The sequence below is a fragment of the Scophthalmus maximus genome, chromosome 19, assembly GCF_022379125.1.
Source record: "Scophthalmus maximus strain ysfricsl-2021 chromosome 19, ASM2237912v1, whole genome shotgun sequence".
NCBI lineage: Eukaryota > Metazoa > Chordata > Actinopteri > Pleuronectiformes > Scophthalmidae > Scophthalmus > Scophthalmus maximus.
In genome coordinates this window covers 8,855,001-8,882,306 of record NC_061533.1, presented here as the reverse complement: position 1 = coordinate 8,882,306, position 27,306 = coordinate 8,855,001, and the positions used below count along the sequence as shown (strand labels likewise).

Here is a 27,306-nt window from a genome sequence, read left to right as displayed (position 1 = left end):
GGAAATTACCACTTCAAGTTACATTCTCTTCTTGGAATATTTTAAGTCAGAATCTCTCAGTATGTAACATGACTGACAAAGCCACCCCACGATAATACAGTGTAAGTTTTCAAATGTTCAACTCTGTTTAGGTGATCCCCACTGGAGATATAGTTGCTTTTAATGGCAGCCAACAGTCCGAAAACACAGCACAATAAAGAGCGGCACACCAATGCCATGCAATCATGGAGAAGCGAGTGGACACGAGCGCACACAACAGCAGCCTTCATCTCTAAACGGCCAGATTGCACTGTTGTCAGCTCCTGCGGCATGTGAGCCAAGACTCTCCGAGACTCTCAGGTCATCTTTTATATGGCAATACGTATTAGGAGCGAGAGTAAAGACCCTTAGAGACGGGGCTATCAGCTGTGAGTGGAGTCAAGTCTCTGTTCTAAGCACCACATTGATATTGCACAGGTAATTGGAACTCCCAATGTCACTACTTCATCCGAGGGACTTACATAAACAAGTACAGAGGAGATATTCCATTTATCTTACCTTGTGCCGATGCAGGACACATCATTATACACACACACAACGGTAAGTGCAGTGGTCTAACTAGGCGTGTATATTTGTGAAATGGATGGAGCATGTCCATGCTTTCTCCAGACAGAAGCACGGCCCTTGTGCGAGTTGGGAGTCAGAGTGAAAAGAGAGGAAGACGGAAAAACTGAGTCAGTCACGCCGTCTCCCCAGCCTTTAACTTTAAAATGTGCCAAGTCTGTTGATGCTGAACAAGAGTGTTTCTTGTGGGACTCGAGATCTGGGATTCTTCTCTGCAATACCATTTACATTTTTTTTTCTCACATCCACACAGCCTTTTAACTCCTGATTCAGTGGAGGAAAATGGCTACAGTTAGGGAAAGACGGTTGAGTGTCAGAGTTATTGTGTCCCTGAATTTCAAGCTTTCACGAAGAAATAAAAAAAGCGCAGTTTGACAATAAAAATTCAGACAAAGGTGAGAGGGCAACAATGGCGTCTGAGTTAGGTTACGGCACGACAATACCGCCAACAAGAATACATATGCTGCATGATAATTGCATTGTTGTGGCAGGTCTGCATACGAGAGTGAGTTTTCTCTGGATGTCTGAAGGTTGTCACAGTCCAGCCAATGTCCCTCGGAGGGACGCAGTGGGAGGTGTCCAGTGTCCAGCTGCAACCGGTTTCATAAAATCCAATCCAAGTGTTGCCTGAGGACTGGGAGACTTCGTTCCTTTCATGACCATGTAACCATATTCAAACAATTCAGGGTGCATAAAAATGCTCTTCACAAAATGTCCGATACAGTAATTATGGCCTTGTAAGGCTACACAATCAACCACCATTTTCTATACGCTGTGATTTATATGCTATTTGAATGACAATTCCAACGGGATTGTATGAAATAATTTTGTCCCACGCTTTGCTTACAGACAGGGGCAGGTGCACCCAGGCCTCCGTCAGGTATTGTTCAAATTAGAAACAGATATTACATATTGGACATCCTTCAGGTGTGGCTGCACTTCATGACTTGTGCAAGTGAGAAAATAGCTCTTGTTGTTGTTGTTGAGTTACTCTATACTTATGAATAGGGCTCATCCAATATCTCCACAATATTCACTTTATTAAAGTCGGATTGAATTTGAACATGAGACAATTAGTGTGCCAATGTTAACCTCCGCAGATGGGTCTTGGTGGGAATGATTTAATCCGTATCCAAACTTTCAAATCGTACATTCGTTTCTGCCAAAACAAACCATTAATGAGGCCAACGCTGTGGGGTTCGACACAAGTGAAGCACGCAGAAGTAAGTGTAAAAGCATATTAATTGTTGTCCAACCGTGGCATCTGCTGAAAGCCTGGCTGTCCTTGTGTTTCCATTAGTATTTATCTACATTTCATAAAAAAAATTTCATTATGAGGTTTTCAATCCGAGTTTGAGACTCACCGATTTGCACAATTTGCACTCAGACTCAGACTATAAGCGATTACAAAGGTGTGTTTGATGAAACAACTTTAGAACTCATTTTAATTATTCAGTCCAACTGTTAGAGCATATTATTCCTCTTTTTTTTTATTCATCACAAACAAGCAACGTATAGACGCAGTGGGATAAAAGTTGGACTGATATCTGAACTCACAAAAAACTTTTTTATTTTTCTCACGATCCTGTTTTTACACCAGTATATATACAATCATAGACACAAGACTACAGTGTGGGGCATAGTCGTAACTTGCAGACACATCTTTGTCTTTTTGTGGCTTTTACTGACACTGAACTCAATCTCTGAGACGACAGAGTTTGCTTTGCATTCTCTGTAACAGGATTGTACGATTAAGTACATGAACTTGTATTTGACCTCTACTAAGTGAAAATAGTTGAACCTTTCTAATACTGTCCCTCCTGTTTGTCAGGATTTTTCTTGCACTTTCAGCAGTGGCTACATTTTCTTTTAGCCCCTGATCCCAATAGCAGCAACAGGCAAAGCTGTGGACTACACCCATTCACCACAAAACCTGAGCTAGCAATTTTCATGCAATTTCATCAAAAACATTTTCATATTGTTTAAACGGCAAAGCTTTGCTGATATGCACCTTTGGAAAAGATGAAGTCGCTCCTCAGAGACCCCAGCCCCATATTTTCTTTCACACATACTTTCACAACACAAACAAAAGACACACACAGCCCCAGTCAATCCCACTGGTGTGGTTAAGGGCCGCAGAGGTCAAACCTCCTTGGCCAGACTGCTCCCAGACACCATGGTTGAGCTCAGCGTCACTCCACCTCACACCGTGTCAGCATGAAGTGACAGAGCAGACAAGACAGCCCCCTCCTCCTCTTCCAACCTCCCCTCGCTCTCCTTCCTACAGTTATTCCCCATTGGTCCACCAGGCGTGGGATGCTGAATGTGAGCTGGGATGAAAAGAGGAGCAGGGGTCTGCCGGATGACAATGGATGGGGCAGGAGGCCAAGGACACAGGGAGATGGACTGGCTGGCCCAAGTTCCTGTCCTGTCTGATCGGAGACATTTGAGATCCGTTCCTAATGCCCACCACCGACCTACTGTGGCAAAGTTCACTGCCCGGGTTAAAGGTCACTGCCTCTGCATGCCCCTATGGACCGACACATACATGAATATACAAGTAACACACGTAAAGGTTCACCAGGTTCACAAGAGCAGCAGGGGGAAAATAACCATGAATGCACTTTCATGCATATTAAAACATAACTATATGTTTGCAAATTCCTCTACAAGCACGCAGGATAAAAGGCCGACCATAAATAAAAGACCGATCCCTTCCCATCCCTCGCCTTTGTCGCCACAGACCCAGAGAGCTGTCACAAGAGCAGAAAGGCCATCAAACACGCCCACTAAGAAAGCCGACATGGACCAGTAACCTTGACCCGGGTCTCAAGACAATGAACTGGTCAAAGGGAGGATGGGGGGGGAGCACAGATGCTGTACAAGCCAAGGTGAATCGTACACGAGAGGAGAAATGACCCCATTTGAATCTAGAGCCAATCAGGGAGGAAAGAGAAAGATGGACGATGGGAAGACAAAAGACAAGAAGCAGAATTATTACCAGAGCGGCACACCCTCCTACAACAGGGATGGATGGTGTCTACCTGTCTGTGATCATTATTAATGCAAGTGCAGAGACAGTTACCGGCCACATGAGCAATAAAATCTGAGTCATAAATATGAATAACACTGCATCCTTTCCTCTCGTCTGAACTTCCTCACCATAAAAGTGAAGGGAGCAGGCCATCTCTTCAAGGAAGGAGAGATGGAGGATGTGAAGGGCCAAGAGCCAGAGGGAGGAAAGAAAGTAAGGGGGGAAGGGAGGAGGAAGAGAGGTAAAGCTGGATGGAGACAGCAGGAAGACAGAACAGAGAGCGGATTAGAGAAGTGTCACGGCCCTGAGAGTTCACCAAGCATCTCGACCCAATATCCTCTGCTCTCACCAAAGATAATAGGACGAAAGCAAGGGAAACCACAGGAGGGAAGGGAAAGACACGGACACAACAAGCCGACGTGTCGTCTGGCCTGCGCTTAAATTAATCCTCCTCCGTCACCCTGCTTTCTTCCTTTTATCAGTCAGAACAAAGGGACATGCTTGTGCTTCAGGTCCAGACAACAGAGGTGGCAGGACGGTGGATTCAAGTCCTTGCTGCGAGCAGAGACTGCGAGGGGTGGAGGGAAATAGGGGATTTGGGGAGATGGGTGGGAGTCGGGTGAATATGTGCCTACGTGCTGGGTCAGCCAGGGTCTTATGGCAGTGGGACGATGGGAGATGAGAGAGAGAGTGAGAGGTTGGGGGGGGTTTGGGGGAGGCTGGCTGGGCTCAGGAATCACAGACAGGAGAGAATCCAACCACTGGCTCTTACAGAAGTCACACACACTCGGAGGACTTAGGAGCGTGTATGAGCTGGAAGAAGAGGGAGGGAAAGATGAGGAGGCAGAGCGGCAGAGAGAGATAGAAAGAGACAAGCATCCTGAGAGGGTAACAGCTGAATTTTTTAGTTTGGGTTTAATTTTTGTTTTCAGTGTTTTGTTTATTTTCAAACAGACATAATTTGTGCCAGCGTTAAAAATTTCGACAAAATCAATCGCAACACCATTAAAGACTAGAATATGGCTTTTGTCAACACTATGTGTAGTCAATTCAAGGGCAAAACAGAACCAGCAATCACTAATAAATAAATCTGATGTCAGTGACATGATCTAAATCGCTTTCCGGCCACTTTATGTTCGACTGCTTACCTCAAAGAATAATCATTTTAAAAAGCCTTTTTTTGTTTAGCAAAATGAGCCAAAAATTGCAAACACATGACACCTGTTTAGTGTTATTAAACACAAGTAGCACTACAACAACATTTCCAATATAAAGCAGCAAAAAATGGGCTAAACTGAAACTTAAATTAGGAAATATCTGATCAGAGAGTATAAACAAGATCTGTCAAAATGTCCGATGCTAGTACCTGAAAGTTTTTGTTACTCAACACTATGGCCCACACTTCAGTCAGTGTTCAAAAATAGTAAAGGTTTCATATCCCAACCTATTGAAGAAATACAGTTGCATTGTGAGGCAGAAATTAATCCCCACATATGGAATCATGTGCATAGACCACGAGTGAGTGGCATCACTGTGTGTGTGCGTGAAACTTTTATGTCTCTTTCATTGATGTTGTATTTTTTTTTCTGTCTTTTTTTCGGTTCTTTCTATGTGAACAATCGTGACACACGAACGCTGTAACAGATAGTCTGTCTTGATTGGTCCCTGTGAGACAAGCACGGTAAACCCCTTCCTGAGGGCACCTGGCCCCAAACCCCTTCACAGGATTAGGGTGTGACCTGCAGAAAGGTAGCAGATGAGCAGGGATGGACACACACTGAGCTGGAAAGCCATGGGAGTCTTGGCTCTAGAACATCTAAGCCTCGAACGAGACCACAACACAAGCCAACATATCTGTGTCTGTGCATGTGTCCAATTAATAAGCTCCTTTCTCCAGTTTGTAAGGGAGTTGCCTCGTATGCCACCTGTTTTACTCCAGCTTTTGGGGGGCGTTTTATGCCTATAATTTCAGAGCTGACTGTCGAGAAACATCTGGAAATAAGAGCATTGACAAATTGACAAAGGGCACGCAACACTGATCCTCGGGCTGACACAAATCTGGGATGATGTCGTTCATGGTTTCAGCAGTCATTTTTGGTGTTAAGTGTTCAGAAAATTGGATCCATCCATTTTGTCACCAGTAAAAGTTTGAGCATGATATGAGGGAAAATGATACTGTTCCTGGAAAATAAAAAACCTTCAGAAGAACAAGTCTAATGTGTTGAGACCCTTCTAGCATCACTGACGTCAACGCCCGGAATGGGTTGTGTTTACTTGCATTACTTGGGCGAGTAAATACAAATGATCCAGAGGCCTAACTTGCGCAACTAACACAACAAGAAAATTTGTGTGAACGCAGCATAAGACCACATAATCAAAACGAAAAATAGAAAAATAGGAAAATAGGAAAATAAGAAAAACAGACCAGTGTGTAATAGTACAGCGGCAGAGAACAACCGACTTATAATGATGACAGAACTGACAAACAACAAACCACATTGTTGACAAAGTTTGATGTTTGAATGTCGACATAACAACATATTGAGTATTGAGATGAAATGTTCTAAATCTCAGGTACGTACTCACGTGTACACCTGTATCTGCATGTCAACCAAGTACAGTTCAAATGCAACTATAAGCAGGCAGACTCTGCTGCTTCCCTCAGGATAATAAAGTGAAGCAACTGACAGATATCAAGAGGGCGAGCTTTCTTCTGTTGTAAGAGGAAAACTTTGATCAAAGTTATTTATTTCCCCTCATCCATCTCTGACTCTCCTGGCCAGTCATAAATCATCTTCACTGTGCCAACTGTCAGGTTCAGTCCCACAGCCGTGAAGAGCTAATTCACCAATTCAGAGCTGATCCCTGCTCTGCTGCCGGCGCATGGAAAAAAAGAAACTGCAAACCACTGCTCATTGCTCATACACGAGGAATACGGACGAAACGTGTCATGTCTGTCCAACGGCACAGTCAGCTGTATGCCGAGGGTTAATACTTTTGGTTAATCATGAATCGGAATGATTGATTTCAATGCATTCGCCATCAATGGGGACTTTCATATGCTTACATGAGGATTAAAGAACAATAATTTCATGTCTTTTTAAACGGGCACCCAAAGAGAGCCCACATTGAAGGCTAGTTGACATGAATGAGACAAACCTTTTAGCATCTACCTCCCCTGTGGACTACAGTCATAAAATTATTTGCTTGGCTACACCGAGTTCTGCCACAGCGTATCTTCTATGCTAATAAACTCCATCAGCGCTGGCAGGTAATAGTATGCTACTGTAACTTTTCTACCTCGACTCAGCACAGCTCAATCAGCCCCCGCCAGAGGCCTCTCCTCTACGAGTCCCGCGGCTCGGAATCAGCAACTTTCAATCTTGGTGTGTTAGCACGCAAGAAGACGCAACTGTACATTTGGGATGGGTGATGAGACAAGCAGACAGCACAGCATGAGAGGGAGAGAGCGCCAGCGGCCGCATAAACACAAGTCGGCCGCACGCACAAACATACACATACTGTCTAATATCAGCCCGGTCCCCGACTCCCTTTAAGAGACCTGAGAGCCGGAGAGAGGGAAATAAATACTCTGCTTTATTACTGGGAGAAAGATAGAGAGGAGAGAGGAGGGGAGGAGGACAAAGTAAAATAGAGAGGCAGGATGATGCCGACCACATACACACACATACACCATGACTGTCGCTACCTGAGCAGAGAAGAACTCTCTAATTCTCCCAGTCAGCAAACCTTCCTCACCCCCTGTCCTCTCATATACCGTCAGCTGACAAAGTAGAAACAGAGCCTCCACACGCTATATAATACCATAGCATAGTATAACGATATACAAACCATGATTAGTGTACGTACCAACATCAGTCACAGTGTGAGGCACAGATCTGCTTCGTCTCCATCTCTGATCAAGAGCACTACTAGTGTGTAAATGGATGCAATATGGAACAATATGAACCATAATTGTTTACAATGAAATGTCCGCCGGGTGACTTTAATATGCATTCATAGACTAATGTTAGCCAACTGAATTTTAATCACACCGTGGCAGAGCGGTGCATTTAGCAAGACGAGATACTCTAGATGGTATAATGAGTTTCTTCAAGTGTGATCAGATCTATAGTTTGTGAGCCAAGATAGCAGCTGTGATCTGGATAATAACTCTACTGTGTCATTTGAGGTTGTCATATCTCTAAAATACTAAATTTTCTACTTAAACTTATGTCAATAAAACGTGTAGGTAGTTCTGCAGGTTTTTGCATCAAGCTGTTGTTTTGCACATAAATTACAGCTAAGTGAAAACGTGTCGCCCTTATGCCATTTTAATGAATTATTTCCAAGTTGGAAAATGGAAATATTATCTTTTTTCTTATAAATGGCATTCATCAACATTGTTATTCATAGTTACATGTGCGCAAATGCAAATTTTCTAAAAACTATATTTTGGTGGTTAATAAAAGTGCCTGAAGACCAAACAAAACACTATCAAGTAAGTAATTTAACCCTTACACGACTAGCATGCATGGTTTGAGTTGTCCAGAGAAATGAAAGTAGAGCTCCTATATCTGACAGCCAAAAGGAAAGGGCTAAAAAAAACACCACATGTATCCTAGAAGACACAGGGCTTTCCTCTATACTGCCTAACCAGGCCAGGAGAGCTGTCTCAAAGCAACAGTTGGTGAGAACAAACAAAGTCATAACAGAATCGGCCACACCACAACTGCTTTTAAAAAATGGGGGAGGTATCGTGTTTAAGTGCCATATGGGGTGGAGACAGGATGCCCATGATGGATTGAGGTGTTGAAAACTCTTGATTCATATATTCAGCATATTTAAAGACCACTGATAAATGGCAATGGAAAATAGCTGACTCACTTAAACGACTTCAATGACATTTTGTGGCACAGCTGACTGGCTTGCCACTTTTCCTCTGCAATCCTCTTTCTACTGCTTTTAAATGTTCTCCCGCTTATTTCTTCCTCTGACCAACCAAACTGGTTCACTCCGCTCCACAATCCCTACATCTCTTCAGCACAGGAGTGTGAGAAAGTGACTGAGAAGGCCGGGATGCTGGGTAAATAATCTTCCCTCGATACAACTCTGTAGAAGGAGGAAGGGTGGTTTTCCCTGACCTTGTGCCACAGAGCAGGTTCCCTGGAGTCCAGAAAGGCTCTTCACAGTTAACATGGACGCCCCCTGGCACATTCTTGTGGTACCCCACACGGTGGAGGGAAAACATTTTAAAGTGTATATATAGGCTGTGTACGTTCGTCAGTGTGTGTGTGCCTCCAGTTGTAGTAATCCCACTCCGCCTCTGGCACGACTCCAGCAGACATGGGAACATCACAATGGATTACACAAGAAAGAGAGGGATTTACAGTGAAAGAAGAAGATCAATGGAGGACGGTACAGTAAAAGAGGAGGTGGAGCAAAGAATTTTCCTGAATCCAATTCACCTCTATCTGCGCAGACACTCAAAAAGAGGGGTTATCATTTTAAGATTAACACTTTCTATCATTACAGTTCAGATAAGGGGAGAGTGTAAAAAAAAAAAGGACAGGAGCAAAAGAGAGCATGTTCCCGACACGTTTGGCATATTATATCTCAAGAAAAAAAAGAGTTATACTTAGTTATACTTAGTTACTTTTGTCAGTTCTCGAAGCTCACCAGCTTCCACAGGATTCTTGCTGCAGCTCTTGTAGTGCACAACTGTTTTCATTAGGATGTGATGAGAGAGTGAAGCCCTCATCAAGTCCACAAGTCCTCACTGATTCAGATCAGGCAAAAGCAATGACAAATGCTGTCAATATGTAATCATACTGAGCAACGAGAGCACTGACAAGTTCACTGTTTAACTGTACAATAAAAACATTTAAAAAAGAAACACCAACTGATATCTCATTATTGGGGGGTTTTTTAACTCTCAAATATCAATATTTATAATAAAACCTAATCAGACCACGAAAAAGGTTTTTCTTTCTACTGACTTATATATATTTTACTGCTTACAATTTCTCCACAGTTTCTTTAATTTGTTTCTATTTGTCCGACCAACAGCCCAAATCCCAAAGATTCAGGTGTGCCAGGGCAAGGCTGGAGCAAAAGCTTCATGTCTTAGTGTGCTGAAGCCATCAGCTTTAATAATGTGAAAGGAAAATACCTCTCTCTCTCTCTCTCTCTCTCACACACACACGCACACGCACACGCACACGCACACACACACGCACGCGCACACGCACACGCGCACACGCACACACACACACAACCAAGAAGACTCACGGTCATGTGTTCGCTACCTCACAAACATACAAACACGCATCATGCTTCCACCAGGCTCAGCTGCTCCTCTACCTCCCACACTGACCTTCACCTGTCAATGCAGGCTTCATATTTACTGCCACTACAGGCCATCTGCCCACACTCAGCCCTGACTGTCAATCAACAGCAAGCTGCCACCCCCCCTTCCTCTGCCATTCCATCAACACGCTTTAAAGGTGCAGGAAGGGATTTTGGAGAGAGCTTGTTTCTCTCTTTGTTGTTCTGGGGATTTTAATGATACGGTCGGGCCGCAAACCTGCAACCTCCGGTATGGTAGACCGACGCACTTACCACTAGGCCAAAACCGCGACGTTGCCAAACTAATATCTGCTCAAACAGCGATCAGAAGTTTGTACAGATTCTATCCTACAAAAATGTTCCCCTGCAAACGTAAAACCAACTCTATCATCTGGAGCGCTTTCGTTACAAGGTTTGACACCGGGTTTCATTAATCTTTAATCTAGGTTACCTGTGCACCAGGCATCGCCATACACGAGCAAGGATTGGAAATACATTAAACATGAACTCCCACCAGGAAATATATTACCAGTGACAATTTGGGCCGGCGAGCAGCGGGATAGTTGCTATATGATCCAAAAGAGCGAATGAAACCCATCAGCCTCTGGACACTGCGCACCACCCATGGCCCAATTTTTCCGAACACGCAGCAAAGTGACTATTTTAATTGTAAGTGATGAAGGACAGGTGTGAAAACTGAATGGCGACACCTTCAGTGGTTCTTTGCTTTACTGTATATACAGTAAATCTAATGGGATGCAGTGTTGGACATTTATGTGCAGTCACATCTTATTAGTTGTCATTTTAGTCCTGTGCAGGTAGAGAAAGGTCAGCCATAAATTTATTTTGGGCAGACACACACACACACACACACACACACACACACACATTGTGAACACACCTATGCTTCCAGTAATGGCTCACATCTCCCTTCCCTTCACCGCTTTCCTGAAAAGTGGGGCAAATGCTCCAGGTAGTCCTGCATGCAAAGAGCTCTCTCTCTCTCTCTCTCTGTCACGCACACATTAACGCACACATCCTCCCCTGCAAGGAAGAGGTGCCCGATGTAGGGGGGCCATTGGATACAGACCCCTGCATCTCAATGACAACCACACATCCACAGGGATTTATCTAAATGCAAATCAGCTGTCTTCACTCTACAACACACATAATTTACTTTGCATGCCCCAAAATACACCACGCAGCCAAGTACAGCCAGCCAGACAGATGAGTCAGGCTCTGCCTTCCCTTTTATCTGTAGCCTCTGGAGCATGCTCATTTTCACCAAATTCACTTTTAATTGAGAGCTGATTTAGCTACGCCAAATTGGACAACAGAGGTAGATCAGAAAGGAGCTGAGGAGGGGAGCAAAGGGAGATTTGAGAAGAGGAGAGGGGGATGAGAAACGGAGTGACATGTGCTCGTGTCTTCTCAAAGGAGGGACACAGTTTGAAGGACAGAAAGAAAAGAGTGGAGCAAACAAAAACAAGGCAGGAAGTTAGATTTAATTTGTTAGCAACTAAGCTTGAAAGACTATCTCCATAAGGTCATCAGGCAATCCAAAACCGGCTTCTCAAAGTTGTCCTGAAAAGACAAAACACGTTTTTATCACAGCTGCAACAATGTCAATCGAACTTCTGTTCACCTTAATGACCTACGCCATCCTTCGAAGTGATAGAGTTGACCGAGAGCGATGTGCAAGGTGTCTATGAAGCTGCTCGGCCCTGCGACCTGTGATGTAAACCATGATGTAAAGTGATCTATGCTTCAGAGGTTATCTGGGGTCTTGGCGATGGGGAAACAACCTCCTTGATGCTGCCTGATGCTTTCTCCACTTCTACATATCTGTTAATTAGCCCAGCTAAGTGCACCATTAATCGATTGCTTGTCTCGATGCTATATCTCATAACGGCGTTGCACTCTGGCAACGCAAGGCGAAGAAATGTGAGGTTCAGGAAGTCACACTTTTCCACTGGTGACATACTGGTGCTGGAGAGGGAGAGGAAGCAGAGACTAATGGCTGCTTCTTAAAGACAGGAGTGGGTGTTGCACCGAACTGAGAGGAGACAAAAACCCGCTGCAGACTTTAACATTATTGACTTTGATTATATTAACACTCTGGATAAGTGGAGGAATGTTTTTACAGCTGTGCACACTGAGGTGTCCATCAGAGGTTCTCACAATACAGATATGACTGCTTAAACTGTCCTGAAACAACACCAGCGCATAAGCTTTTACTGTAGGAACCCGTCAACTCTGAAGAGACAAGTGGGGGAAAACACGAGGTGAAAGAAAATAAAAGTGAAGGTGAAAATGAGCAGAAAGTGGAATCTGTTTGGAAAAATAAACTTCCTTTGCTTGAACAAAAGAATGGCAAGTGATGAAGAGACAATACACTGATTATTATTCACAAACCTTTGGAGTTTGTAATGATGGGCATCTATCAATTCTGACATTTTATAAACTGAATGATGAACCAAAAAGCCCAACACTGCATTAATTGGGGTCCATTGCAGAGCAATAATTTAATAAAGAATTTGAGTATTCCTATTCCTAGTCTAAGTAAGAACCAAAATCCGAAAATCTTCTAAAACCCAACACCACCTTTAAAGTGTGGTGTAAGTAAAAAAAACACAACACATCACAGTTTCTTTCACTCCCAGTCAAACCAGCACCTATGAAAATCCATCAGCAGAGTGATGGAGTGAATGCACCTGGATGTTAAATCTGTAATGAAAATAAATCTATTCCCAAAGCAAACCAGACGTGTACCAACACACGCAACTCCCACTCACTTTTGTTTTCCCTCTCTCTCTTTCGCTCAGTATTCAAAACTGTATAAAAGACAACAACAAAAGTGGAGCAGTGTGCCGTCCAGTTGTCAAGTCTCTGAGAGACGGAGAGGTTTGTCTGACGTCAGGGTCCACTACAATAAAGGCTCCCGGCTTCCAGAAAAAGCCCAGCAAACCTCTTAGAAACCCACTTCTAGGAAGGGGGGAAAAAAGGGCTCGTAGTACTTCAGAGCATTTTTCAGCCAGCATTCCTAAGCCGGGTCGTCCTTGAAAAGATGGCCACACTGCAGTGAGGCCAACGGGCAGCCATATATGAGAGATGGACAGAAACAAACCGACAGATTTTTAAAATGTTGTCCCTTTGTGAAGATATGACTTAAGATGTCAAGGTTTGCCCTATCCAGCAAAGGTATCTTCAAGAATCCCTCAAAATAATTCCTGAAAATATAATCACCTGTTACCATGGCCGATAAAAAAATTCATGCAAATCATTACTTTTTGAGTAATTCTGCTAACAGACACACAGCCAAACCAAACCCAAAACATGACCTCCTTGGAGGAGGGAAATGTAATGAGCAGGCGGAGGGAAGCATCGTGGAAACAGCGAAAAAGCAGGAGATGCAGAGGAATAAAAACATCTCATATTCCAGCAGAGGGACAAACGGGAACTGTACTGAACGAGAAATAAAGGCAGATAGTGGAATGGTTGGGGAGCATACCACACGGGCACAAATGCCTTGAGCAGCGAGTCCCAGGTGGTCCCAACCAGCTGGACCATTTTCTGCATGTCATTCCCCTACTTTAACCGCATCCACATCCAATACAGGCATAACATGCACAAAAAAAGGGGGCAGTGGCAGAGCACGAGAGCTGGGGGCACGGGGACGAACACAGAGGGAAGGAGGCCGACGGAAGGTGCGCAGGTGAGGGAATCCCGATTACAGCGTGACCTCCTTAACCCCCCAGGCTCGTTAGAGTCTCGTTCCAGCAGAATTCTCCGGGCCCGTCCTCTGTCACACCTTCATTAAGCCCATCGACCCACTGCGCTTATTAAACACATTCATTACCCCAAGTATTGAACTGCTGCTGCTATTGCTGGCCCCGAATGCATTACAGAGGGGGGAGGGGGGGGGGGGGGGGGGGGGGGGCATAAGGGTGACGTCTGGTGTGGAGGGGTGAAATAGTTCCAGGAAATGCTGGGAATGGGATGGGTAATGAACACACAAACGGACACGCAACTCCTAAAGCCATTCATATGGACAGGAACCTCTCTGCCTCTTATCAATCATCGCTAATGAAGTCAAATTAGGGTGGGTTTGGCCTTGGTGGGAGGAGAAGGCGACAGAGGGGAGGAGGAAGGAATTGAAAGGGAGGATACGGTTTGTTTGAGAGAGGAGGGGAGTGATGGGATGAGCAGAGGGACTGCATGCGTGAAAAGATGACAGGCAGAAGACAGGTGGACTTCCTCTCTCAATCCTCTTCCGTTTTACACTTCTGTCTTTTCTCCGTAGGCCCGGGACAGAGGTGAATCCCCACGGAGGGCCATTCATCATGATACGCACAGAGCGGTCCACCGGGCGAAAGGCGAAAGCCTCCATCCTGGCTCCTGGCTCCCGCTTTTAATGATGACATCATTTCTGCCCATCTCAAACAAAAGGAAAACTCATCAGAGAGAGGGAGAGGGAGAGAAAGGGAGAGCAAAGAGATTAAGAAGAGTAAAGGCGTGAGCGAGGTGTCGGAAAGGGCCATGAATCATAGTGACGTCCCTGGCTGGGTGTCAGAAGCCACTGCTGTCTGGAGCTGGATAAACAGAGGGCCTCTAAAGCAATTTAAACACAGGCCAGGTCAGAGCCCGCCTCTGGCCCTCGGGAGAATTGAAAACTGTGCCAATTTTTTTCCTTTTTTTTATTGTCAAAAAGTTACAGGCTACATTTTGTTGCCAAAACCTTTCCAGCTTGCTGCAGGCTACCAGTGGTGATCAATAGGCAAAATATCAAATTCAGAGTTGCTGTTTGTACTTTAAGTGAAAGTAGAATCACTGGTTTAAAAAAATTTACATTGGATCACAAAAGGCCAGACTGAAGAGAAACAGAAGAACAGACACGTCCTGTTAATTTTTTCGATTAAATCGCTGATTATTTTCTCAATTGGTTGATTATCAATTCGATTTACTGCTGCATCATACGGTTATTTTCATTTTCACTGTCAATTCATCTTACAATTATTTTCTTCATCGATAAATTGGTGTTTGAAACAAAAGAAAATTGACATCTCCAAAGGAGGCACATGGTTGATGTAAATAAATACCTTGTTACATCAAATCAACAATTCAGAAACAGTTCAAGTTTTGCTTGAGTTATTGATAATCGATCGATAATTTTTTTTTTCAATCAGCCATAAGTTTGTTGCAGCTTTTGTTCCGTCTGTAAAATATCCATCAAAAGTCCAAAACCCCAAAATATTGCTCATCAAAAATGACAAATGAAGGTATCAAATCCTCAACTTTGAGAAGCTGACATTTGACACTTCTAGCGTGAAATTATTTATCGATTATAAAAAAAAATAGTCTGTTGATCAACTGATGGATGAATGACTCATCCTCTCAGATCTACTTACTGTAGTTCACTCATATTCCTTGTGTAGCTTCAACTTCGAAATGAGATAAAAGCTGGAAAGGCAGGATACATTTTGCACACTGGCCATTAAAGGAAATATATTCCAAGCAAGAAAAAAAAAATAACATGGATTTCATCTCAGCTTTACCCCCATTTCAGAAGGCCGTCGTCCCTCCATGAGCCAGAGAAAAGCAATGAACAGAAAAGGAAAAGAAAAGGAAGTCACATTAACATTAAGATTCTTCAGTGCTTTTCCTGGCATTCTGGTCGCTGTGGGCGACTGCTTGATAACGTCACGGAGATGTCTGCTGCTCTATGTGCACCACTGAAAGATTATGGCAATTCACAGTTTCCGGCTAAAGCTGAGAAAATGCTTATTTTCGTTTCACGCGTATTCAAATTCTTTCCAAACGTACGTGTCATTTAAAGGACCTGAGAGGCATTGACTTTACGCACTTATATTTGTGCAGGAAATATTAAAGCCTTAATATCAACTGGTTGTGAAGCATAACTCTGGTCTGAATCAAACTGACTTCAATGCACCCTTTTGTGAATATTCATTTGTACAACCTGTCGCAGGTACATAAACCACAAAGGAGGGCAGCCAAAAAGGAAATCCAACGTTTGTCGCTCAAAAATATATTATTATACTTAAGTTTTTACAAAGGCCATGGGGTCTTTTATGTGCAGTTTTAGAGGAACGCTCTGCTGCCCGGTTTTTGCTCACAGCTTGCCCACTGCCGTATCACTGCTCTTATCCAGTCCTACTACACCCTCTGCAGGTGAAAGTCAAACACACCAAGCAAAAGCACTGGGACGGGTACGAATACAGTAGTCCAGGGTACTTCAGTGCAGGGGACATTATTCCATCCTCCAAGAAGCTATTTTCAACACCCAACACTAATAATTCACACGCATAAAAACCATCAAAAATACAAACTTTGACCGAGTTAAGATTTAAAGACAGGAAAAGAGGTTAAGGGTTAAATGGTAGTGGTTAAAATCTGAAAACGCCACAAGTGCACATTGTGTCAAACAATGCAAAAAGTACAAGGGCATTCATCGACATGTGCACAAAGTATACTGACCATCTTTGATTTTACTTACAGGGGATTTTAAACACATTCCTGACGTCATTGGCTGAAAGTGATCGTCAAGCATATGTTCGGGGAACATGACTTGTTCAGTAGCAACCAGTAAGAACAGTAATGTAGAGCTGAAATTAATGACACGCACAAAACAAGAGTCATCGGTAGATGACTCATCCTCCCTGCAAGCCCACAACATCGAATGGGACCACTAATAATAATAATAGAAAGACATGTGAACCAGTTGATGAAATACTTTCAACAGAAGATATATAAAACTTTGTCAAAGGGCTTCTGAAGGAGCCTCTTGGATGTAGAATCTACAACCAGGTCCAGTTGCTCCTGATTCAACGCCTTTGGACAACTACCACCTGGATGAATGAGAATCTCCAAGGGTAGAACTTTGTCAATATTCTCCGATCAACTCCAGACATTATGCATACCATGAATGTCAGGGTGCCATTAAAACACCATCACAACACAACCCCCTATTAATAGAACATAATATACTACTGCTACAACTGCTGCTTATATGCATATTCCCACTAACAAATTCCCCCCAAGGCTATCGAGTTGTTTAACACTCCAAACCCTCAATTCCCCAAATATTTAAACTGTCTACCTCACTTTATTTAACAAACTAAGAATGTTTATGGCATAAAGTTTTATATCCAGCGTCTGCTGGCCCAAGTGTCAGCAGGAGGAGGAATGTAGGCTTTACCAGCAGAAATCTACCGGACTACTTCATCTACTTTCAGCTACAGTTTTTGTCCTGGCAAACAAAGGAATTTGACTTTGGCATCACCATTGTCAGTTTTGGCATTCTGTCACTGTTAAGCAACAGGGGGCCAGCTATGTTGGCTGTCCCATTTTTTTAAGTATTGTGTACTTTGACCATTTCTATGAGCCACTCGAGGAATCGAAGACAGCATCCTACCACGCCAAGGTCTTTGTCTTCCTTTTGAAAAAGTCATTGCACCTGTGTTATGAATAGAGTCGGGGGAAAGAAAGGCCACCACACGCTGGATCTTTTCCTGGGGTAACTAATGTTGAATAGAAAAACATTGTAGCAAGGTGAAATATTGCTTGGGAGACTTGCTTCACAGACTCACACAGGCTTTCTTTCTCTCCCCTTTTAAAACTTGTTTTGTTCTTGGGCAGGCGGCGGGGGGAACATATCGACGACTTCTGTGTCTGAGTGCAGTCGGCTGTCCAGGTTGAAGTCAGTGCTCATTAATGCATCTGATTACTCTTCAGGTAAAGGCCGATCTGCAACCAACACACACGAACACACACACACACACACACACACACACACACACACACACACACACACACACACACACACACACACACACACACACACACACACACACACACACACACACACACACACACACACACACACACACACACACACACACACACACACACACACACACACACACACACACACACAGAGAGGCAGTTTGGGGACAGGGATCGATGCGGAGGCATTTCAAAAGAGCATTGAAGAGGAAGGTATTGGAGAGAGGAATGTGCAGCTAGCTCAGACTGCATACTGAGAATGTAACCAGGGGCAATGGTAAAAATAAGTTTTTAAAGAGTGTACAGATGGTGCACAGAGTTTATTACTAAACAAAATACACTCATGTCCCTATCCTAAAGAGTCAAACACAATTGGGAAAGGATTTGACTTTTTTTTTTTTTCATTATCAGTTATCTGCTCATGATCTTTTTGATTGATCAGTTCCAATTTGCCCTTTGAATTTCCATTCAACTGTGCAAATGCTTATTTCAATTTCCCAAAGACAAGGGTAACGTTCAAAGTCCTCGTTTTGTCTGAACGACATTCCAACAACTGAAAGTATTGTTTAACAAAACAATCTCAGCCTGTTCTGGAGCTTTCAACCATCAAAAAGGGAGTTTTTGCTCAGGCGATAAAGATTGTGTAATAAATCCAAAAGCTCCAGAAAAAAACAATTTGAGCAAAGCGGAACATTGAGTTGTTTTGTCACCTGCAGTTTCAAACCTCAAAAATGAGCAGTCTGTTTCAACAAGTATCTTTCTTTTTTATCATAGAAAAATAGAATATATGCTAATTTAGAAGTGGGAGTCAATACGTTGTTTTTCTATGAAAGATATGGTCATATCATGTTTTTACTCACATAAAATGCAGCGGGTATTCAGCGTCCACCAAAGGCGTTGACCTTTCCTTCCTCATGACACTTTTTTTCATATATGTAAAAAAAATGATTGCTTACAGCCATGTTTACTAACTTGCAGTCTTTACTGACTTTGTTGGTGCATGGTTACATTTATTGGTGCATCATCGCTGATCAATAGAAGAGATGGACAGGACGTCATTGTGCTCTACTGTGCAAGAATTCGGGAGGGCTCCAATCATAAAAAACATTGCTCTTCAGCACTGCTAGTGGTCGATAAATTGATTACTGGACTCTGTGTTTGCGCTCTAGAGAAGATCCCTCCCACGTGTTCTTTTCAACATAACTAGAAGAAAATAGATGATGATGGAACAAATCCAGAGCTCTGCAGTGAAACACAATGAGCTGGGAAACGTGGAAAAGGAAGGAATAAAAAAATAGAATAGGTGAAGCAAGGAGAGGAAAGGATTTATGATTATTTGTTTTGGTATGACCCAACATTAGCAGACAATATTTCTATAGCTCTATACAGTAAATTTCACCTTGGCCTCACCTACACGTGGCTTCCTCCCAAAACCACAGAGACAGACAAAGAGAAGGAAACACAAAAAAGACAGAGAGGAGACAATTAGAGAGACATCCTGATGACATGAAAGCATGGAAATTTGGGATGGGAGCAGAGATTTTCCTTCACTCTGACAGGCATAATCCACTGCCATTAGCAGTCAAAATATATAAATACATCGTACAACAACTGACAATCAACATCCTGCAAAGTCTAAACTCTCCTCTCTGAGGACCAGGGGGGATTCGAGGAGATCGTGTTAGGAGGATGGACAAAGCACTGTTCCTGTGTGTGTGTGTGTGTGTGTGTGTGTGTGTGTGTGTGTGTGTGTGTGTAGTTGTACATTAGTGTGGCTGGTCAGTGTGGTTCTGTTTATCTCTAATTGCAGTCAAATATGTGGACGAAGTTTCCAGAGGAGATTCCAGTGCAGCTGGCAGCTATTCAGTTCAGTTGCTCCCGTGTGTGTGTGTGTGTGTGTGTGTGTGTGTGTGTGTGTGTGTGTGTGTGTGTAATGTCAAAAAGGTCTATCCCATAATAACTGACAGCTATCATTATCACTTCCTTTGTCTCTGCTCTCCCTCTAATCCAGCTAATTAACTCTGCTAATGTCAATATACAATCTAATCTGCGATTATGCTTGATTGGACCGGGTGTAGCCTCCCTGACATCCTCCCCCTGCCAGCAAAAATCTGAACACTGACGAGCTGGACCGACAGCCTATCAGAGCGGGAGGCGTCCATCACTGACCGATAGCCATAATACACCATTCACTTCCATTTTCCCTGTGCTTCATGTTGTTCCAGTGAGGGTCACTTCCCTTTCCGCTGCAAACACCTCGCTGAGAGAGAGCTGGAAAATGCAGTGAAAGCTTGGGTGGGAAGTTCTCTGATTGTACATGCAGAGTGGTAATTACACCTAAATTGAGGGCACGTGCTAATCTGTGTTAGGTCATGTCTACAGTTCCACTTACATTTCCACATTTTGAACTAATTAAAACTGTAAATAATCAGAGCTTCTGCACACGCGTGTGTGTGTGTGTGTGTGTGGTGAGAGACAGACAGACAGAGAGAGAGAGAGGGAGAGGGAGGGAGGGAGGGAGGGAGGGAGGGAGGGAGGGAGAGAGAGAGAGAGAGAGAGAGAGAGAGAGAGAGAGAGAGAGAGAGAGAGAGAGAGAGAGAGAGAGAGAGAGAGAGAGAGAGAGAGAGAGGCAGACATAATGTCTTTGAGATGAGCCAGTGGAAGAATCTTCCCATCACCCTGCAGAAAAATTAAGTGCACACTCTTTGATTTTAACAAGACAGGAGAGCAGATTAAAGTTTTTTAGAGAGGGGAAAAAGAGAGTCGAAAAGTGCTTCACAAGCAAAAAAAATGCTTGCAGATTGCAACGTGTGTTTAACTGAAGGGAAAGTTACCAACACGGAAAGATGGGTGACGAGAGGTTTTTACAGTTTATGAATCGTCCGCCAGTTGGTCTGTGAATCTGACAGAACTCAGAGTTAAACTTTCAGGGCTGCTTCTCCCCCCCTTCGGCAAATTGGAGTGAGAATAGGAAAAGGGGAATTTGCTATTCTCAGAGCCTTTGCCCTTCGAGGTGGTGGAGGAGAACAGAATATGAATGGGGGGGTCGGGGGGAGAGAGAAAAAAACACACACTTCAGAAGATGAAAACAAGACTTGAAAGGCAACTGGTGTAATATAACCGACTCTGGCATGAATACTGGATGAACGCGAATAAAGAATGCAGGGTAGATGTCAAAAGCAGTGGGATCCAGAGACACCAGTCACCTGCTTTTCACACAACACACTTTTAGCCTTGGGCTGATTTAGCCCCTGGCTAACAGGCGATGAAAGAGCAAGCATCAATTTCACATGCAAACTAAATTTGAAGAGTACACTGCATCAGCAACTTTTAAACTATCATTTGTTGAGATGAAATAACTGTTGTGCCCTTCTGGATTATAATTTCAACAAAGAATTTATGCATTATCTTTAAACTCCTTCTTCTGCAATATCACATTTTGCATCATAGCAGAACAAGATAATAAACCGGTTCCCAAACTTCAAGTCTCCAAAACCTCAGTTAACGACCATGATTCAGAATTTCGTGGCTTAAATATGTAGCATACTGACAGGGCAACATTAGCAGAATTACTGCTAATACGATTAGTGCTAGTAGTGTTTAAATATTTCCTTTAGGCCACACAAGCTTATTCAGGGCAGCTGCGCCACCTTCCCTCCAAAAAAAGCCATCTAACCATCTACAGAGCAGGATATAGACTTAACAAAAGAGAAAAATAACCCTCCAGCATGGAACTGAAACCACAACCGCGACAAGAAAAAGACAAGGAAAAACAGAAAACATGTATGTGGGTGTATGGCAAAAACAAAAAGGGAAAGACCACACAGAAACATCCTGCAGCGATTCAATTATTCAGCTTTGGAAGAGGAGAAGAAGAAAGAGAGGGCAGATCAGAGTGAGTGAAAGGCTCATCCTCATCTGTGATTGATTAGGGGAGACAGAGACAGGATCCCTGTACCGCAAAAGCCGGCAGAAAGGAAGGGAAAAGAAAACAAGAGGAGAGGAGCTTTCAACGTAGTGTCCCATGACTGTGCATTTCACAGCGCACTGAAAACCGAACAAAACCGAAAAGCCCATTTCAATGCCACTCCCTTGATCAATTCAAATAAAGAACGAGGGGCTGCGCCCACACACTGGTCCCTGAAGTGTTTATCCATTCAGTTTCTGCATTAACCTTCAGAAAAACATTTAAAATATGCTTCAATAAGATCCTCAAAGTTCAAGTGGTTGTGTCACCTCCAATATGCATAGTTACTCCATTATAGCCCGCAGCCTGTATCATTTGAAGGCAAAATATATCAGAACACAACATTGGTGTTTATAGGCACATTTTGTGATTTGCAATTTGTCATTGTAACCCTTTTACAACAGAGCAACTAAACCAGATTTCTTCTTCTGAGAAGTTGAAGGGGAGGGTTTCTCAAGCCATCAGCCCAAAAGAAAAAGAAGCCCTCTGAGAAATGGCATGTAAGCGTTTCTGGCTCGACTAAATTTCTGGCAAACATAATGACAATTTTAGGCCGAGCAACCACAGCTCCTAGACATAACAATTCCCCATATAAGCTCAACCCATTTCTCTCCGACCCTAATGACAGCGAGTTAAAATAACTGCCATGATCTCACCTCTGAAAAATGACTGAAATTGATACTGCTGCGCTGAAATGTTATCAGCGGCAATATTAATCTCTCACCTAGTGGTACATGCTAATTTCATACACTATTAAGTTGATGAATAGGGTTTTAACAAACTGGGCTATTGTTAACAATTTAAGTGGACTAATTCATCAAGGTCATGATTACTCAACGGACTTCTAAGAAATATCAGTGGAAAAGAGACAAAAGCATTAAGTGATAAAAGGAGAATCTAAATAATAAGGTGCCAGATTTATGTTCTCTTTCTGTATCAAGAATCCAACACTAAGCGACAAATACAGTTAAAGAGGATATGTGGTTGCAACTTTGCGGAGAAATGCACAACTCAGCATTAGTGTCTAAAAGCTGTGGCCGACAAAAAAGTAAGCAGCTGCGAGCGAGACTGTTTTCAGGAATTGGAAAACAGTGACATCTAGCTGTGGTTTTGAAGTATCTGTCTCAGCTGTCTAATGGTCATGTAATGCGGATGACGTATAAAACAATACCAGCTGTGATAATTAAAAATGATTGAGGGAATTAGTCAGCAGTTGTATAAATGTGTGGGTGGCGTTAATATGAACCTACATATTTTTATACATTAATGAGTCACAGTAATTTTAAGAAAAATTGTCCCCTGCTTTTCTACAAGATCTGATCAGATCATCATACAGGGAACTAGTGAGTTAAAGGCCCAAATGTTCATTTTCTTTTTTGATCCAGTGACTAAAAGTCTAGGTTCTGGTGACTTTTGGGACACATTCAAATAGGATGAACAGAAATGAAAACATCTGTATGCAGACGTTGCCTGCAAACCTTAAAGCTGGTGGGATTTTTGAGCTGTAATCAGAGCGTGAATTCTTAATGGAGCGGGGCAATATGGCCAAAAAAAATCATATCATTCAACATCGTTAATTATCACAATAAATGTCAAATTATTATTTCTTTCAAGTTTAAAGGAGGATTTTCCTTAGTGAAGGTTTCTAAACAACAAAACATGTTACTAATCTGTGGGAGAACTTAGGAACCAATTATATATTAGACCTCCTCACCATGCTTGCAAAATGCATAAGCAATATACGGATATTTATTGAACTTCTGTTATACTGCTATTGATGAAAATTACTGTTATTATTGTTTCCCAGGCCTAATTCTTAGACTAGTCAAAAAAGGCAAGAAACAGGGCCACAGTTCTCTATCAATAATCTTTTAAACCATAATTGTTGGTAGTACAAAGCTGAGAAGTACTCCTGTGGAGAGCCTCTTATGAGATGAATGCACACTTGAAAGTTTTCGAACTGCCTGTACAAGCAGAAACCCGGAAACAGGCAGGGAGAAACACTGAACATGAGAGCGGAGGTGTTGGACTGACCAGTTTGTTCTCTTGCAAGTAGAGTCTCTGCAGTTTGGGACATCCTCTAGCCAAGGCCACCATGCCTTCATCTGTGATACTGTAGCACTGACCCAAGTGGATGTCCTTGAGCTCACTACAGTGCTCTCCCACCTGAAGGCAGAAAGGAGAAATCATTGAGTATATGTAAGATCAAATATTGGAGATCTTCACCTGTCAGTTTTCATTTGGCAATAAAAAGAACACACAAGGCTTAGAAATTGAAATGAGAGGCTTTGGATCACGTGTTCATCCATGGGTTAAAATGCAGACACCTTTTTTAGTGCATCGTCAGTTAGTTTGTCCTGGTTCCCCACATGCAACTTCACCAGCAGAGGGCAGTGTGTGGCCAAGGCTGACAGGGACATGTCGCCCAGCTGCTTGCAGCGGTATGCCGTGTACTTCTGCAGGCCTGGACAGTGAGACGCCAGGGAGGAAACGCCGTGGTCGTGGACCCCTCGGCAATCCGAGATGTTGATCTCTGTCACGTTCTGCCTCCGAGATGCTATTTTCACCAGCAGATCGTCGTTAACCTGGAGAACGGGATAACACAAGGAGATGAGTCAGTAGAAACAAAAAATTATAATTCCTTATTATAACGGTTGAGGAGAAGAAGTTGTCCTTCCTGTAGGTAAGACATTTTAGCCTCTCCAGCTCAACCAGTCAAAACCAGAGTCAGAAAAATTTGACTAAATGTCGAAAATGTAAAATGTGACAAATTGAGAAGACAATTAGTGTACACCTCTGATGAACTTGCAATAATTCCGAAAGATAATACAGTCTCAGACAAAACATGCACTGCCCTGTGTGCTTACCTGTTGTAGGCCACTGAGGTCGATTTGCTTCCAGAACTGGAAATCCAAGCAGAGGTCCCTCCAGTACTTACACACCAGAGAGGCACACAGGCAGCGCTCCTTCACTGTCAAGTGGGAGAGCACCTGTAAGGATGTAAAAAAAGAAGTTCAGCAAACCATTCAACAACAATTCCGAATTTTGACAAAAATATATTAACTCTTAACTCTCTGATGATCTCTCACCTTAAGAAGGATGGAGGAAGGCAGGTGGTTGATACTTAAGTGATCAGCAGCATCAGAACTTCTCGCCTGGCAGTCGTCATAGTGATGCAGGCAGCAGGGGGACATGTCTGAACTGTGGGGCAAATCAGCACGAAGACCTAACCCACAGCAGCCATCAGCAGGTGAGGAGGAAGAGGAGGTGGCAGAGGAAGAGGAGGAGGAGGAGGGTAGTGGACAGAGGGGGAGGTGGCAGTGGTCGGTTTCAGAGTTTGAGGAGGTCTCTCCTCCTCCGCCTCCTCCCACTCCTCCATTCTCCAGCCCTCCGTCAGGGGCAGCGAAGGCACAGCGCGGCTGCTTACAGGGGGTGCACCTCTGCACCTCTGAACACTTCCTCTTACACACCTGCACCCAGAGAGGGAGACACACACACACACACACACACACACACACACACACACACACACACACACACACACACACACACACACACACACACACACACACACACACACACACACACACACACACACACACACACACACACACACACACACACACACACACATCAGTCAGGTGGACCCAGATTTCCATCTGAAAAGCCTTTAATTACTTTAATTACAGTGTGAAGGAACCTGACATCATCGCCCATATTGTGAAACGGCAAAAAAAAATAAAAGGCAACATTCTTGACCATGGATCCTCAGTGAAAACAAAACAAGTACTACAAAGTGTGAAGCTTTGACTTTGACTCCAATTTTCACAAATATTCTTTGGTTGTTAATGGGATTTCAAGAGATCCTCCTGCATAGGGGGGTATAATAACTGATCAGCCTATCCACTATGGCTTATTATTAGTAAACTTTGAAGCTAAGATAAATCATGGCTGACAAAGGTAAATCGTAGCTGTAACTTCAGTGGCTACAACGTTTACAGTTGTACAGTTGGTGCGGCACTTCCCCAGCAGCTCCCTACCATCTCAATGTAGTCGCTGGTGCAGCCAGGCACTGGCACAGGTACAGGTATGGGTACGGCCACAGACACCCCCGCGGTTCGAAACAGCGCTGGTGGTTGAATCAGTTTGGCAGGAACAGCTGACAGCAGGCTCCTCCCCTGGCCCTCCCAGATAGTTAGTTCCCTTGGTGACAGCAGAAATTTGGAGCAGTCCTCAGGAGACGCGAGCGTTGCGTATCGCTCAGCAAGCTTCGAGGCAGATACTGCTCCAATAGCAACTCCACCCACACCAGGAACACTGATTCCGGTGACGCTGTTGTGGCGGCACCCGCTGCCGTTGACACCGACCTCCAAATGGTTGTTGTCGTCGTCGGGACTGCTGCTGTTGCTTTGGACGATGAAGCACAGCATACAAGGCCCCTGCAGGAAACAGTTCCTCTTCTTCTTCTTTCTGTGATGCAACTTGCGTGTCCTCTTCTTCAGGCGGTAACCATTTTTCGAGAGAAGATGGCCCATATAGATGATTCAAGGAAACTCTAGAACAAAAGAGAGTACATTCAGAAGCAAATTCATCTGTATTCTCAGTACCTTTCTGGATTGATGAAAATAAAACTTCATTCATAAACTCAGCAGGATTTTAATGCTTTCTTAACAGAAGCAACCATACAATAACTTTGCAAAAAAATTTAAATGGCAACAACGACTTAGTTCAGTGAATAACTATGAACAGAATATGCTTAGTGCACTTAATATAAAGTTGTCTGACAAATAACTACTATTTGTTGCAGTACTTTTATAATTATCCTCATTTTACTTTTAGTGTGTTACACTTTTGCACCGTACACAGCACTGTAAACTATGATATGTGAGGATAGTATAAAGATAAAGCTGAAAAAAATGTGATGCCCAAGGAAAATCAAGATAGATCTGTACATATTGAAAGAACTCAGAGCACATATGATGCTGAAAATAGACTGAGACCTTTACAATAAAAGTCACATTCTATACTCATCACCTTCATTCCATTCACACACATTGGGGTCAGTGTACAGGAGCCTGAGATCAAACCACCAACCTCCCAGTAAGAGGATTACCCGCTCCTGAGCCACGGTGATAGAGTGCCAAGTGACGTTTTAGCTTGGTATCACAACAAAACACATTAGTTGAGTGTCATGACTTTCTGCATGTTTTGTCAATGTTCCCGGAAAATAATTTACTCAGCAAAACTGTGAATATGGCCAGCGGCACAATAAATAGTATTCATAAAAATCAGCCAGAACCTCTTCCCTCACAAAAAGGGAACATTCGCTACTTTGCCCACAACACGTTTGCCCACAATGTTCAGTGAGCTTCAGGAAACTCCAATCAGGTGGACATGTCCAGACCCCCGGTGGCAAGGGTGAGATACTTTATCCCATCAGCTTCTGCACACTATAACACACAAGCATGATTTGGAGCACACACACACACACACACACACACACACACTATCTTGCAAAATGTGTCCTGTGCATGCAAGATGTTAGCACTCA

The 27,306-nt window shown here is 43.3% G+C and overlaps 1 protein-coding gene across 2 annotated transcripts in view; it reads right to left on the bottom strand.

The window, feature by feature from the left end:
- Nucleotides 1-27,306, bottom strand: part of fbxl17 (F-box and leucine-rich repeat protein 17) — a 202,896-nt gene that overhangs the window by 174,755 nt on the left and 835 nt on the right. For both annotated transcript variants that reach the window (XM_035639827.2, XM_035639826.2), the window contains exons 2-6: nt 25,796-26,310; nt 24,845-25,225; nt 24,623-24,745; nt 24,083-24,340; nt 23,790-23,921 (exon numbers count right to left, since the gene is read on the bottom strand). In XM_035639827.2, the coding sequence (XP_035495720.2) occupies nt 23,790-23,921; nt 24,083-24,340; nt 24,623-24,745; nt 24,845-25,225; nt 25,796-26,290 (1,389 nt within the window). In that variant the 5' untranslated portion in view covers nt 26,291-26,310. The remainder of the gene's footprint in view (nt 1-23,789; nt 23,922-24,082; nt 24,341-24,622; nt 24,746-24,844; nt 25,226-25,795; nt 26,311-27,306) is intronic.